The following is a 13,928-nucleotide window of genomic DNA, read 5'->3' as shown; positions in this document are numbered from 1 at the left end:
ATTGTATGCATTTCACCTATTGCAGGGGTGGCCAAGTCCGGTCCTCGAGAGCCCCTATCCAGTCTGTTTTCCACGTCTCTCCACTAACACACCTGAATCAAATCATCGGGATCGGTATCAAGGTTCTCAACAGCTTGCTGATGAGTCATTTGATTCAGGTGTGCTAGAGGAGGGAGATATGAAAAACAGACTGGATAGGGACTCTCGAGGACCGGACTTGGCCACCCCTGCCTGGCCTATTGTTTCCCTTCCCTTGTGTCATCAGGTGTGTGTATATTGTAATCAACCCCTGTCTGTCTATTAAAACCCTGTGTTTTTGTGAGTCCTTGTCAGATCGTCTGCTTTGTTTGCGTCATGCTAAGTTGCCATGCCATGCTTCAAGTTCCTCGTTTGCCCCATATCTTCCTGGTCAGGTTTGGTTTTGTAATTTATTTCCAAGTCCTTGTTATTTTTGTAATATATTGATAATGATAGTTGCCTCGGGTTATGGAAGTGTGTTTAACCACGCCACCTGGAGCCGTGGGGTAGCACAGCGTAACCCGGACGTAGTAGTGTTGTGTGTCCGGTCTCTGTGTGAGTGTGTGTGTTGGAGGTTTGCAATAAAGAGCTACACGTGTGTTAATCCTGGCTCCGCCGTCTATTGCTGTTATGGATATATTAACAGTTATATAATCTGCAAAGTTATTACAGTGGCGACGAGGATGGGATCGCTTTCCAGGCGGTAGGGATTAAAAGTTTCGGACGAGGAGATTAAGGCGTTACAAGGAGGTAACGTGACTTTGCAGACTAGCATTAGCAAGAGTGTTAAGCTAACGGCGGCGCTGCATCATGGCCAGATTCCTGGGAAATCTCGGCGAATACGAAGAAGTTAAAGAAGATTTTGAATCTTACTTGGAACGTTTTGAACAATGGATGATCATCAACGAAGTGGAGGAAGGAAAAAAAACCGCCGTGTTCCTGTCTATAATAGGTGCAGAGGCCTACGGACTGTTGAAGGGCCTTTGCATACCAGAGAAGCCTAGTAGCCTCTCATATGAGGTGCTAAGTGGAAGATTAGCATCTCATTACAACCCGAAACCGCTGGTGATCGCGGAGCGATTCAAGTTTCAAAAGAGGAATCAGAGAGAAAACGAGTCGGTGTCAGATTATATTGTGGCGTTGAAGCAGCTATCCAGCCACTGCGAATTTGGTCTCCATTTGGACGAAGCAATGAGAGACAGATTTGTTTGTGGATTGAGAGTGGAAGCTATTCAGAGAAGATTACTCACGGAGCAAGATCTAACATTTAAAAAAACATGCGAACTGTCGTTATCCATGGAAATGGCATCAAAGAATACGTTGGAGTTCGCTAGCAAAATGGAAGAACCTGCCACATTAAATAAGATTGACCAGGAAAAGACAAGCAAAAGTGCGTGGAAATACCAACCAGCCACCAGCGATTGGAAAAGTAAAACCACAAGTGGAAAATTCAGACCACAGAGAAAAGAGAATCACCAACCCTGTTACAGATGTGGACTGAGCAACCACGCCCCTCAGGAATGCAGGTATAAAGGAGAGACATGTTACAAGTGTTCAAAAGGGGGACACATAGCAAGGATGTGTAAAACGAAAAGTTGGCAAGGACACACACAGTATGTAAAAGGAAATCAAAATGAGACAACAGGAAGTGCGGATGATGAACTGTGGGAGTCATATCGCTTGAATGCCGTGTATCCCACAAATGCTGTCGGGAATTGGAAGAAGGAAATGACAGTACAGGTCATATTAGAAGGAACTCCTCTAGAGATGCAACTGGACACAGGGGCGGCTGTAACACTTGTTTCGGAAATTGTGTATAAGAAGCATCTCTCTCATCTGCCTTTGGAAGTAAGTAAAGTGCAGCTGTCAACTTTTTCCGGAGAGAACATTCCTTTGATGGGACAAGTGACGGCCAAGGTAAAATATGGGACCCAGGGTGGGGAGCTACCATTAGTGATCGTAAAAGGTGACAGACCAGCCCTACTTGGCCGTAACTGGCTCAAAAACTTCAAACTGGACTGGGCACGCATCTTCTCAGTTATACCAGCAAGGGGCGGTAACGACGCAGATGTGGATACAGTGTTGTAGAGACACAAAGCAGTGTTTGCTGAGGAGTTGGGCACTATTCGGAATTTTAAGGCCAACATTACAGTAAAGCCAAATACCAAACCGATCTTCAGGAAGGCCAGACCAGTGCCATATGCATTAAAGAATGCAGTTGAGACTGAGTTAAATCGCCTAGAGAAAGCTGGCATTATCTCAAAGAAAGAACATAGTCAGTGGGCCGCGCCCATAGTAGTGGTACCCAAAGCAGACAAGTCAATTCGTATCTGTGGAGACTATAAGGTCACAGTAAATCAAAGTGTGGAAGAGGAGACCTATCCACTACCAAACGTTGAAGACCTTTTTGCCACCCTAGCTGGAGGCATTCTTTTCAGCAAGTTAGACTTGTCACAGGCTTACCAACAGCTGGAGTTAGGAAAAGACTCAGAAAAGTATTTGACAATAAATACTCACAAAGGACTGTATGTGTATCATAGACTTTCATACGGAGTGTCCAGTGCTCCTTCCATATTTCAGAATGTGATGGACCAGATACTCCAAGGCTTGGAGCATGTCACCTGTTTTTTAGACGACATTTTGGTCACAGGAAAGACAAGAGCTGAACACCTGAGGAATCTGGAGGAGGTACTGAGCCGCCTGGAGAGCTACGGGGTAAGAGTGAAAAGAGCAAAATGTGATTTCATGCAGGAGAAAGTAGAATACCTGGGGCATCTGATAGATAAGGAGGGACTGCACCCCACTGCGACAAAAGTTGCAGCCATCGTTAATGCACCCCAGCCTACAAACGTCACAGAGCTACGGTCTTTTCTAGGACTATTAAACTATTATGGTCGGTTCATGAAAGACCTGTCGACGGTGCTGCAGCCGCTACATCAACTACTGAAGAAGGAAGTTGATTGGCAATGGACTACTAAATGTGCAGCAGCATTCAAAGATGCAAAAGAACAGTTAGTAAAAAGCTCAGTAGTAGTGCACTATGACACCAAGAAACCCCTGAGATTAGCTTCCGATGCATCCCCTTATGGAATCGGGGCTGTCCTGTCTCACATAATGGGAAATGGAGATGAGAAACCGATCGCATTTGCATCGCGTACATTGACAGAGGCAGAAAGCAAATATAGTCAGATAGAGAAAGAGGCTTTGGCCATAATTTTTGGCGTGACCAAATTTCATAAATATTTATATGGCCGCAAGTTCAGTTTAATAACGGACCACAGGCCCCTTCTTGCTATTTTGGGACCCAAGTCTGAAATCCCCACTTTAGCTGCTCTGCGAATGCAGCGCTGGGCGCTGAGACTGATGGCTTATGACTACAGTATAGAGTACAGAACGTCAGCAGAAAATGCCAACACAGATGCGTTATCTAGACTGCCGGGGAAGGAAAAGGATAACACCGCGGAGGAAAACAGCATCTTCTATTTCTCAGTAGTAGATGAGCTTCCCGTGCAAGCTACAGAGATTGCACAGAGCACTCTCAAGGACCCAGTCCTATGCAAAGTACTGGAGCTGACTCGGTCTGGATGGCCAAGTCAAAACAAGGACGAGAGACTGAAACCATACTTTTTCAGGAAAAATGAACTGTCGGTGGAACAAGGTTGCATATTGTGGGGAATTCGAGTTATCATTCCACCAGCACACCGAGAGCGGCTACTGCATGATCTTCACCTAGGACACCCGGGAGGGTGCAGGATGAAGGCCTTGGCCAGGAGCTATTTGTGGTGGCCGCAGTTGGACAGTGACATAGAACATACAGTACAACAATGTGACGCCTGTCAGAGTGTGAGGAAACTACCTGCAACCGCACCTCTACACGTCTGGAAATGGCCGACTAGAGTTTGGCAGAGAATACATATTGACTTTGCAGAGAAAGACCAACACCACTTTTTAGTACTAGTGGACAGTCATTCAAAATGGCTGGAGGTCATCGCCATGGCAACAACCACAGCAGCCAAAATGATTGAGGTGTTGCGAAACATTTTTTCTTCCTACGGGCTTCCTGAGGAGATTGTTTCTGACAATGGACCTCAATGCACTTCGCAGGAGTACAAGACATTCCTGCTGAGCAACGGAATAAAACAAACTTTGGTACCAGCTTACCATCCCGCTTCCAATGGAACGGCAGAGCGAGCAGTTCAGACAGTGAAAGCATCACTGCTGAAACAAGTACTCGAGGAGAAGAAACAAAAGGTCACAATAACTATGCAGCACAGGCTAGCTAACTTCCTGATGGTATACAGGAGTACACCGCACACTGTTACAGGATGTACACCAGCGGAACTGTTTTTAAAACGTCAAATCAGGACCAGGTTCAGCTTACTGAAACCAGATCTCGCTCGAGTGGTGGAAGCAAAACAAGGGAAGCCTCCAAGCTGAGACATCTGTCTGAGGGTGACTCAGTCCTGATCCGGAATTTCCGTGGAGGGAAGGAGAGGTGGACAAAAGGAACAGTGGAAAAGAGACTCGGACCAGTCACCTACCTGGTGTGGAATGGTGTGAGCCGACGCTCGATCCACATTGATCATCTGCTGTACAACCAACTGTCCAGACCAGAGACATTGGAGCTTCCGGATGAGCAGCTGGACATCACAAACAAGTACCCTGTGGTGGTTCACGCAGATGTGGGGGGGAAAGGCACACCTGGAGCAGTAGGTGGTAGCCCGTACTCACCTGAAGAGACACGTGTAACATCTTCACCAGGCTCAGTGGCCTGTGACAAGACAGTTACACTTGACAACCGAGCAGTCAGTTCCCCAGAGGTGTGTGGGCGCAGGTACCCAGTGAGAGATAGAGCACCTCCGAAGCGACTGAATTTGTGATCGGTCAGTTGTGAGGAACGTCGTTCCTAAAATAAAAGAGTTCCTGTTCATACAAAAATGTGAAAAGAGTTCCTGAGATTGGAATGTCAAAGACTGGAATATTGAGTCTAATGGTTGTGTTAGCAGTAATAATTTAGTTACAAGTTGAGAAGTAAAATTATAAAAAGTTAATGAGGCAAAGATAATTGTTGGAGTTGAGTGCTAAGTCTAAATAGGAACTTCATAGTTAAAGGGGGAGGAGTGTAATATATTGATAATGATAGTTGCCTCGGGTTATGGAAGTGTGTTTAACCACGCCACCTGGAGCCGTGGGGTAGCACAGCGTAACCCGGACGTAGTAGTGTTGTGTGTCCGGTCTCTGTGTGTGTGTGTGTGTTGGAGGTTTGCAATAAAGAGCTACACGTGTGTTAATCCTGGCTCCGCCGTCTATTGCTGTTATGGATATATTAACAGTTATATAATCTGCAAAGTTATTACAATTTTCTTAATTCCCCTCCTGCTCCTTTAGAGCACTCCATGCACTCGTCCGTTGAGTGCTTCCCTGCATTTGGGTCCTACTCTACATTCCACGCTTGACACCGCACAAGACAAAACAATTTTAAACATAAATAAAAACAGAACACAATGATTGAAATGATGGTGAAACATCTTGGAATTTCATGGCTGCAACACATTTGCTCCCAAAAACTGACAGGTGGGGAAAAAACGGAGAAAAATGAGGAATACTCATTAAATACCTATTTGGAACATCCTACGGGTGATCAGGCTCATTGTGAATAGGTGGGTTCCATGAATGACAGCACAATTACTAGATTGTATAAAAGATACCAACATGTGGGCTCAGAAAGACAGTGCGACGTAAAGCTTCAATGCAAAGCAAAAGCCATTCATCAACAACACCCTGAAGCACTGACATGTAATCTGGTACCGAAATCATCTGAGATGGACTGATGCAATGTGGCAAAGTGTTTTGTGGTCTGATGAGTATACTTTTAAATTGTTTGCTTTTGAATTGCTGATGTAGTGTCCTCCAGACCAAAGAGGAAAAAAACCTTATGAACTGTTATGAAGGCAATATTCAAAAGCCAGCATCTGTGAGGATATGAAGCTGTTTTAGTGCCAATGTAGTGGAAAGCCATGTTGGAAGTTGGATTGAATTAGAAAAGAAAAAATACGAGGAACAGTGAAGGATAGACGTTTTGGAGACAAGGTCAGAGAGACCAGACTTTGGAGTCTGAGCTTGTCCAGAGGAGAGATAGGGACTTATCGGCAGAAAGATGTTGAGGGTAGAAGATAGGAAAAAATACATAGATGTGGAGGGAGAACATGAAAGTGGCTGGTGTAGGGAAGTATAATGCAAAAGACAGGGTGAAGTGGAAACGGTTCATTTGCTTTGGCGACCACTCACAGGACAAGCTGAAAGTGTATTAGTAGTAGTCATGAGAAACTTGCGCATCGATGAAGGCACTATGAATTCTCCAAAGTTTTGGAGAACATGTCAGCCTCAGGGCCAAACAGGTGGGGAGAGGCGCCTGTCACAGAATCACAGGTCCAGCACCAGACGGGTCGAGCAACACCAGGGGTGAGTCATCAATATCACTGACCTTCTTAAGCCACCCAGAGCTTGAACACGCTGCTGGATCGTCTCTGTACTGTCACTGCCTTCTCGCGCTACTTCTTGTTCTTCTTGCCTGATCTGCGATTTCTTATTTTGTTCTCCGCCCACGACTCTTGTACCGTCGCCTCGTATTCTCCTACTGACCTCACGGCTCTCGACCCACATGCCATGTTCACCAACCTGTCTGATCATGTCTTTGTCAGCTTCGCCCAGGCTCACCAAGTCGCCGCAAAGAGATATCGCCACCGTCAGAGGTGCCACTCTTGCCTACTTTGGGGTCCTCCACACACGACCGTAACACAAAATCAGTTGTTATCCAAGCAGTTTTTCTCATGAATGCCCCGGGTCTGATATCAGCAAGACAATTTAAAAACATAATCTGCATGCGTTACAACTGAGTGGCTTTGAAGTAAAAGAGTGCATGGACTACATAGATATGCCTGCAGTCCAGACCTGTCTACTATTGAAAATGTGTTGTACGTATTATGAAGTATGAAACACAACAATGGAGACCCCGGACAGTTAAGCAGATGAAACTGTAAATAATTCAGAATGGGACAGAATTCCACCTAAAAGCTTCAATAATTTCTGTCATCTGTTTATTAAATGTTGTTAAAAGAAAAGGAGATCGAACATGTGTAAACATTATTGTGGGATGTTCCAAGCATGTGTTTGATGAGTATTTGTTCACTTTCTCAGTCTTTTTTTCCACCTTTGTGTTTTCCTTTTACTTTTGCTTCATATGAGAACTCTGAAGGTTTTGTACAAGTATAGTGACTATAGCTTTTGGAACTGTTTACTCTTCACTTTGAGGCCCTGTTTCATCATTCATTCTTCTTCTGTACCGCGTATCCTTGTATGGGTTGCGGGTGTTGCTATAGCCTATCCCAGTGGAGTTCGGGGGAAAGGCAGATTACACCGGAGAGGAGACTGGTCACCAGTTAGCCGTAGAACACACTGAGAGACAGACCACAATTCGAAGAATTCGGTAACAAGAATGCATTGTGAATCATCCGAGTTACAAGTTCTGACGAATGATTCGTCTTGTGTGACTTCAGCGCATATCGATTTTGCATGAATTGCATTCACTCCGGATAAACTCCGTAAATGTGACTAGGGTACTCCTGAAATGGGGTCGACGGAGGTCGGCAGCTCTGTAATTAAGCCAATTAAGTTTTTCCATACTGCTTATCCTCACAAGGATCGTGGGGGTGCTGGAGGCTATCCCAGCCAAATATGGGCACCAGGCAGGGGACACCCTGAATCAGTGGCCAGCCAATCGCAAGACACAAGGAGATAAACAACCATTCACGCTAACACTCATACCTAGTAGCAATTTAGAGTGTTCAACCGGCCTACCCTTCATGTTTTGGGATGTAGGAGGAAACTGGATTACCCGGAGAAAACCCACCCAAGCCCAGGGAGAACAATGCAAACTCCACACAGTGAGGACCGACCTGGGAACGAACCCTCAACCTCAAAACTATGAGGCCAACACATTACCACTTGGCTGCTGGACCACAATTTAAATAATAACTTGACTAAATATGAATCGGAAAATTAAACCATTATTTAATGATTGGATGAGAAAATGGTTATTCACAACAGTTATGCGCAAAAGCACAAATACGATTGCTCCCCTCCATCTCATCTCACAGAGGGATGCGGGGGGTGCTGGAGCCTATCCCAGCTGTCTCCGGGACACAGGCGGGGGACAGCCTGAATCGGGGGACAGCCTGAATCGGTGGCCAGCCGATTGCAGGGCACAAGGAGACGGACAACCATGCACACTCACACTCATATCTAGGGGCAATTTAGCGGGTCCCATCAGCCTACCATGCATGTTTTTGGAATCTGGGAGGAAAACGGAGTACCCGGAGGAAACCCACCCAGGCCCGGGGAGAACATGAAAACTCCACATAGATGGACATGACCTGGATTTGAACCCAGGACCCCAAAGCTGTGAGGCCGACGTGCTAGCCAATCGCTACACCGGGACGCCCCCCCCCTCCATGAATTTGGAGAAATAATGACACAATACTGCGACGCTTATGAAGATAAGCGGAATGAAAAATAAATTAATGGATTACATAAGTGGCACATTGATAGTGTCTAGCACGTCCGTTTCACAGTTCAGAGATTGTGGGTTGAATCCCCCAGCCTGTTCCGACTTTCCTGAGGCTGCTGCATTGGTTTTCTTTGTGAACTCCAGTTTGCTTCCACATGCATGGTAGTCTGGTTGATTACTCTAAAATGTCCATTGGTATGAGTGTGAGTGTGAATGGCTGTTCGTCACATTGTTCCCTACGATTGGCTGGCAACCAGTTCAGGGTGTCCCCCAACTACTCCCCACGGTTGGCTGGGATAGGCTCCTGCATCGTATCGTGAGGTACCTAGGGTTCCGAACCTCAATATAAAACATTTTCAGGAAAAGCGAGAATATTTTAGTCTTACCTTGGGTTAATCTGAGGCACTTAAAAATAGTGTCAGGCATGTGCTAAACGGTCTTCACATCCAATTTTTAATGTGATTACTCTCAGTTCTGTGCCCTACAACTAAATGGCAACCTGACCAAGTTCTACCCCACCTCTCGCCCAAAGACACCTGGGAATGGCTTAAAACTCATTTGACCCTTGTGAGGATAAATGCTGTGGGCAATAAATGAAATATCTGTTTCATTTGTAAACATCCACACATCCATTATTAGAAGAACATTTTCACAATGAACAGTGTAATTTTAAGGACACCTTCATTATGAAGGTTCAAACTTATTGCTCTTGGCCTTAATCTTTAAACTGCAAACAGTAATATTGTTGTGACTCAAGTTTGTCAGAACTCTTTTACGGTTTATCACATAACCCCCGATCTCCTAATGAATGCATCGGTCATTTAATAACGCAAATCACAACATGCTTTGTGTTTGAAAACATCAAATTTACAGTACCTTGATATTTCCATCAGGGGCCTTGAAAGGCTTGAGAAAACTTGTGCTATCCCCCAAAAAATCCTCACCTAACGTTAACCTCAGTGTTGCCAACAGCATCAAGAGCAGGACACCTACTGCCATTGCGAATGTCTGTGAGTCTGTCAAACAAAGCTTGCTCAGTCAGTTTCAATCAAAGCCCCGAAAAGGCATTCCTTTGGAAACCACCCAACAGGTCCGACCTGACACAGATGAACAGGTCATATACAGTTGTAGTCAAAAGTTTACATACACTTGTGAAGAACATAATGTCATGGCTCTCTTGAGTTTCCAGTTATTTCTACAACTCTGATTTTTCTCTGATAGAGTGATTGGAACAGATACTTCTTTGTCACAAAAAACATTCCTGAAGTTTGGTTCTTTTATGACGTTATTAGGGGTTAACAGAAAAAGTGATCAAATCTGCTTGGTCAAAAATATACATACAGCAACACGAATTTGGTGACTTAGAAAGTTGTGTCAGAGAAATGAGCTTCATAGCATGGCCTCTTAACTTCTTGTGAGTGATTATGAGTGACTACAGCTGGTGACTTCTCTGAGGCCATTTAAATAGGGCTCATTGGATGCAAACACCCACAAACACTACAATGGGAAAGTCAAAGGAGCTCAGCATGGATCTGAAAAAGCTAATCCTTGACTTGAACAAGTCAGGAAAGACACTTGGAGCCATTTCAAAGCAGCTGCAGGTCCCAAGAGCAACAGTGCGAACTATTGTTTGTAAGTATAAAGTGCATGGCACTGTTTTTTCACTGCCACGATCAGGAAGAAAACGCAAGCTATCACCTGTTGCTGAGAGAAAATTGGTCAGGAGGGTGAAGATTCAACCGAGAATCACCAAAAAGCTCTGCCAAGAATTAGAAGCTGCTGGAACACAGGTGTCAGTGTCCACAGTCAAGCGTGTTTGGCATCTCCATGGACTGAGAGGCTGCCGTGCAAGAAGGAACCCCTTGCTCCAAAAGCGGCACCTTAAGGCTCGACTGAAGTTTGCTGCTGATCACATGGACAAAGATAAGACCTTCTGGAGGAAAGTTCTGTGGTCAGACGAAACAAAAATCGAGCTGTTTGGCCACAATGCCCAGCAATATGTTTGGAGGAGAAAAGGTGAGGCCTCTAACCTCAAATACACCATGCCTACCGTCAAGCACGGTGGTGGTAGTATTATGCTGTGGGGCTGTTTGCTGCCAATGGAACTGGTGCTTTACAGAGAGTAAATGGGATAATGAAGGAGGATTACCTTCAAATTCTTCAAGATAACCTAAAGTCATCTGCCCGAAGATTGGGTCTTGCGTGCAGTTGGCTGTTCCAACAGGACAATGACCCCAAAAACACATCAAAAGTGGTAATGGAATGGCTAAATCAGGCTAGAATTAAGGTTTTCAAATGGCCTTCCCAAAGTCCTGACATAAACCCCATTGAGAACTTGTGGACAATGCTGAAGAAACAAGTTTATGTCAGAAAGCCATCAAATTTAACTGAACTGCACCAATTCTGTCAAGAGGAGTGGTCAAAGATTCAACCAGAAGCTTGCCAGAAGCTTGTGGATGGCTACCAAAAGCGCCTAATTGAAGTGAAAATGGCCAAGGGACATGTTACCCAGTGGGGGGCGGTGCATTTTCTGGTAGCGCCTTCAACGTATCAATCCTACCCTCAAAAACTATTTTATGGCTATAAAACCTCAACTGCAGCTACAGCTGCGACACATAAAAATAATCATCAAAGTATATTGTTGTTTTGATTTAAAGCCATTTTAAAAACGGACTATGCCAGAAATATGACAGGACAGGCTCGACTTTCATCATTAGCTTCGATGGCGATAGGAAAGAAGGAAGAAAGAAAGGAGGATGGATATTGTGTAAAAAGGATTTTTGGTGAGTAAAATATGGCCATATTCTTAAATAATATTTCAATTGTGGGCCAAGTTCTGATATCTGAAAAGCTCCAGTGTTTGTATTTAATCACAAAATGCTGCTAGGAAGTGGATATTACCCCAGTTTAATTTTTGGCGTTTCACCATTGACGTCCATCGCTGTCTTTTCCCGGGAAAAATCACCCCCCTGGCCTGGTTGTAATGTCTCAAAAGCTCCAGTATTTGTATTCAATCAATAAATGATGCTAGGAAGTGGATTTTACCTAATTGTAGTATTTTAGTGCATTTTTTGTCATTTCACGTATGGACGTATCGACGTTCATCCCTGTCTTTTTACCGGGGAAATGATACTCCGGGCCCGGTTCTGATGTCTAAAAAGCTCCAGTATTTGTATTTAATCAATAAATGCTTTTTTCGGCTGGATTTTACCCCATTTTCGGGCAATGTTTGCCCGTACGCCATTGACGTTCATCGCTGTCTTTTCCCGGGAAAATCACCCCCTGCCCTGGTTTTAATGTCTGAAAAGCTCCAGTATTTGTATTTAATCATGAAATGCTGCTAGGAAGTGGATTTTACCCCATTTTTGTGCATTAATTTATTGATTATTTTTTTATGTGTTGCAGCTGTAACTGCAGTAGAGGTTTTATAGCCATAAAATAGTTTTTGAGGGTTGGATTGATACGTTGAAGGCGCTACCAGAAAATGCACCGCCCGCCACTGATATATATATGTATGTATATATATATATATATATATATATATATATATATATATATATATATATATATATATATATATATATATATATATATATATATCAGCCCGCCACTGATGTGTTTTCATATTTAAGCATTTAACCAATCACATTTCAGCCATTATTTGTTGCCAGATCAGAACTGCCTCAAAGCCTTCAAAATCAGTTTTGCGGGGTCTGCTGCATTTAACAAGACTGTTGCTTTTAACCAATCAGATTTCGAGTTGGCAACCCCACAATGATTTTTCATAGGCGTTAGCATTTTGCTGGCTGGGACATGTCATTGCTTTCACAAACTATGATTGGCTAGTAGGCGGGCCAAAGCAGCCAGAGATCGCAAACTCCACCCACATGGCCGACAGTGGCAAAAACAAATGAATTCTGTTGCAGATTTCTCTCACAAAGCTATTTTCCAGACGGACTTTTCCAGAAAAAAATGGACATCATTAAGAAAGGGCGGTCAACTCCGAAGCTAGCAAGCCTGTTACAGCCGGGAAAATGCTGTGAGTGGCACTTTCAGTGCGCTAACTTAGCTCCACAAGCAAATAGTATATTGTTGTTTTGATTTAAAGTCATTTTCAAAACGGACTATGCCAGAAATATGACAGGACAGGCTCGACTTTCATCATTACCTTTGATGGCGATAGGAAAGAAGGAAGAAAGAAAGGAGGATGGATAGGGAGGATTTTTGGTGAGTAAAATATGGCTATATTCCTAAATAATATTTCAATTGTGGGCCCGGTTCTCATATCTGAAAAGCTCCAGTGTTTGTATTTAAGCTCCAGTGTTTGTATTTAATCACTAAATGCTGCTAGGATGTGGATTTTATCCCAGTGTAATTTTTGCCTTTTCGCCATTGACATCCATCGCTCTCTTTTCCCGGGAAAAATCACCCCCCTGGCCTGGTTGTAATGTCTCAAAAGCTCCAGTATTTGTATTCAGTCCATTAATGCTGCTAGGAAGTGGATTTGATTTAATTTTAGTGCATTTTTTGTCATTTCACGTATGGACGTATCGACGTTCATCGCTGTCTTTTTACCGGGGAAATGATACTCCGGGCCCGGTTCTGATGTCTAAAAAGCTCCAGTATTTGTATTTAATCAATGAATGCTGTTTTCGGCTGGATTTTACCCCATTTTCGGGCAATGTTTGCCCGTACGCCATTGACGTTTATCGCTGTCTTTTCCCGGGAAAATCACCCCCTTGCCTGGTTTTAATGTGTGAAAAGCTCCAGTATTTGTATTTAATCATGAAATGCTGCTAGGAAGTGGATTTTACCCCATTTTTGTGCATTAATTTATTGATTATTTTTATGTGTCGCAGCTGTAGCTGCAGTTGAGGTTTTATAGCCATAAAATAGTTTTTGAGGGTTGGATTGATACGTTGAAGGCGCTACCAGAAAATGCACCGCCCGCCACTGGGTAACATGTCCCTTGGCCATTTTCACTTCAATTAGGCGCTTTTGGTAGCCATCCACAAGCTTCTGGCAAGCTTCTGGTTGAATCTTTGACCACTCCTCTTGACAGAATTGGTGCAGTTCAGTTAAATTTGATGGCTTTCTGACATAAACTTGTTTCTTCAGCATTGTCCACAAGTTCTCAATGGGGTTTATGTCAGGACTTTGGGAAGGCCATTCGAAAACCTTAATTCTAGCCTGATTTAGCCATTCCATTATCACTTTTGATGTGTGTTTGGGGTCATTGTCCTGTTGGAACAGCCAACTGCACCCAAGACCCAATCTTCGGGCAGATGACTTTAGGTTATCTTGAAGAATTTGAAGGTAATCCTCCTTCATTATCCCATTTACT

General features: G+C 43.9%; 1 protein-coding gene across 1 annotated transcript in view; it reads right to left on the bottom strand.

Moving 5' to 3' along the window:
• Positions 1-9,591, bottom strand: part of LOC144068451 (uncharacterized) — a 28,402-nt gene extending 18,811 nt beyond the window's left edge. Inside the window, exon 1 of the mRNA XM_077593009.1 lies at positions 9,461-9,591. Within this exon, the coding sequence (XP_077449135.1) occupies positions 9,461-9,583 (123 nt within the window). The 5' untranslated portion in view covers positions 9,584-9,591. The remainder of the gene's footprint in view (positions 1-9,460) is intronic.
• Between the last annotated feature and the right edge of the window lie 4,337 nt (positions 9,592-13,928).

This window comes from Stigmatopora argus, chromosome 2, assembly GCF_051989625.1.
Source record: "Stigmatopora argus isolate UIUO_Sarg chromosome 2, RoL_Sarg_1.0, whole genome shotgun sequence".
NCBI lineage: Eukaryota > Metazoa > Chordata > Actinopteri > Syngnathiformes > Syngnathidae > Stigmatopora > Stigmatopora argus.
Note: the sequence above shows the minus strand (reverse complement) of the source record. Positions and strands in the feature narration are given on the sequence as shown.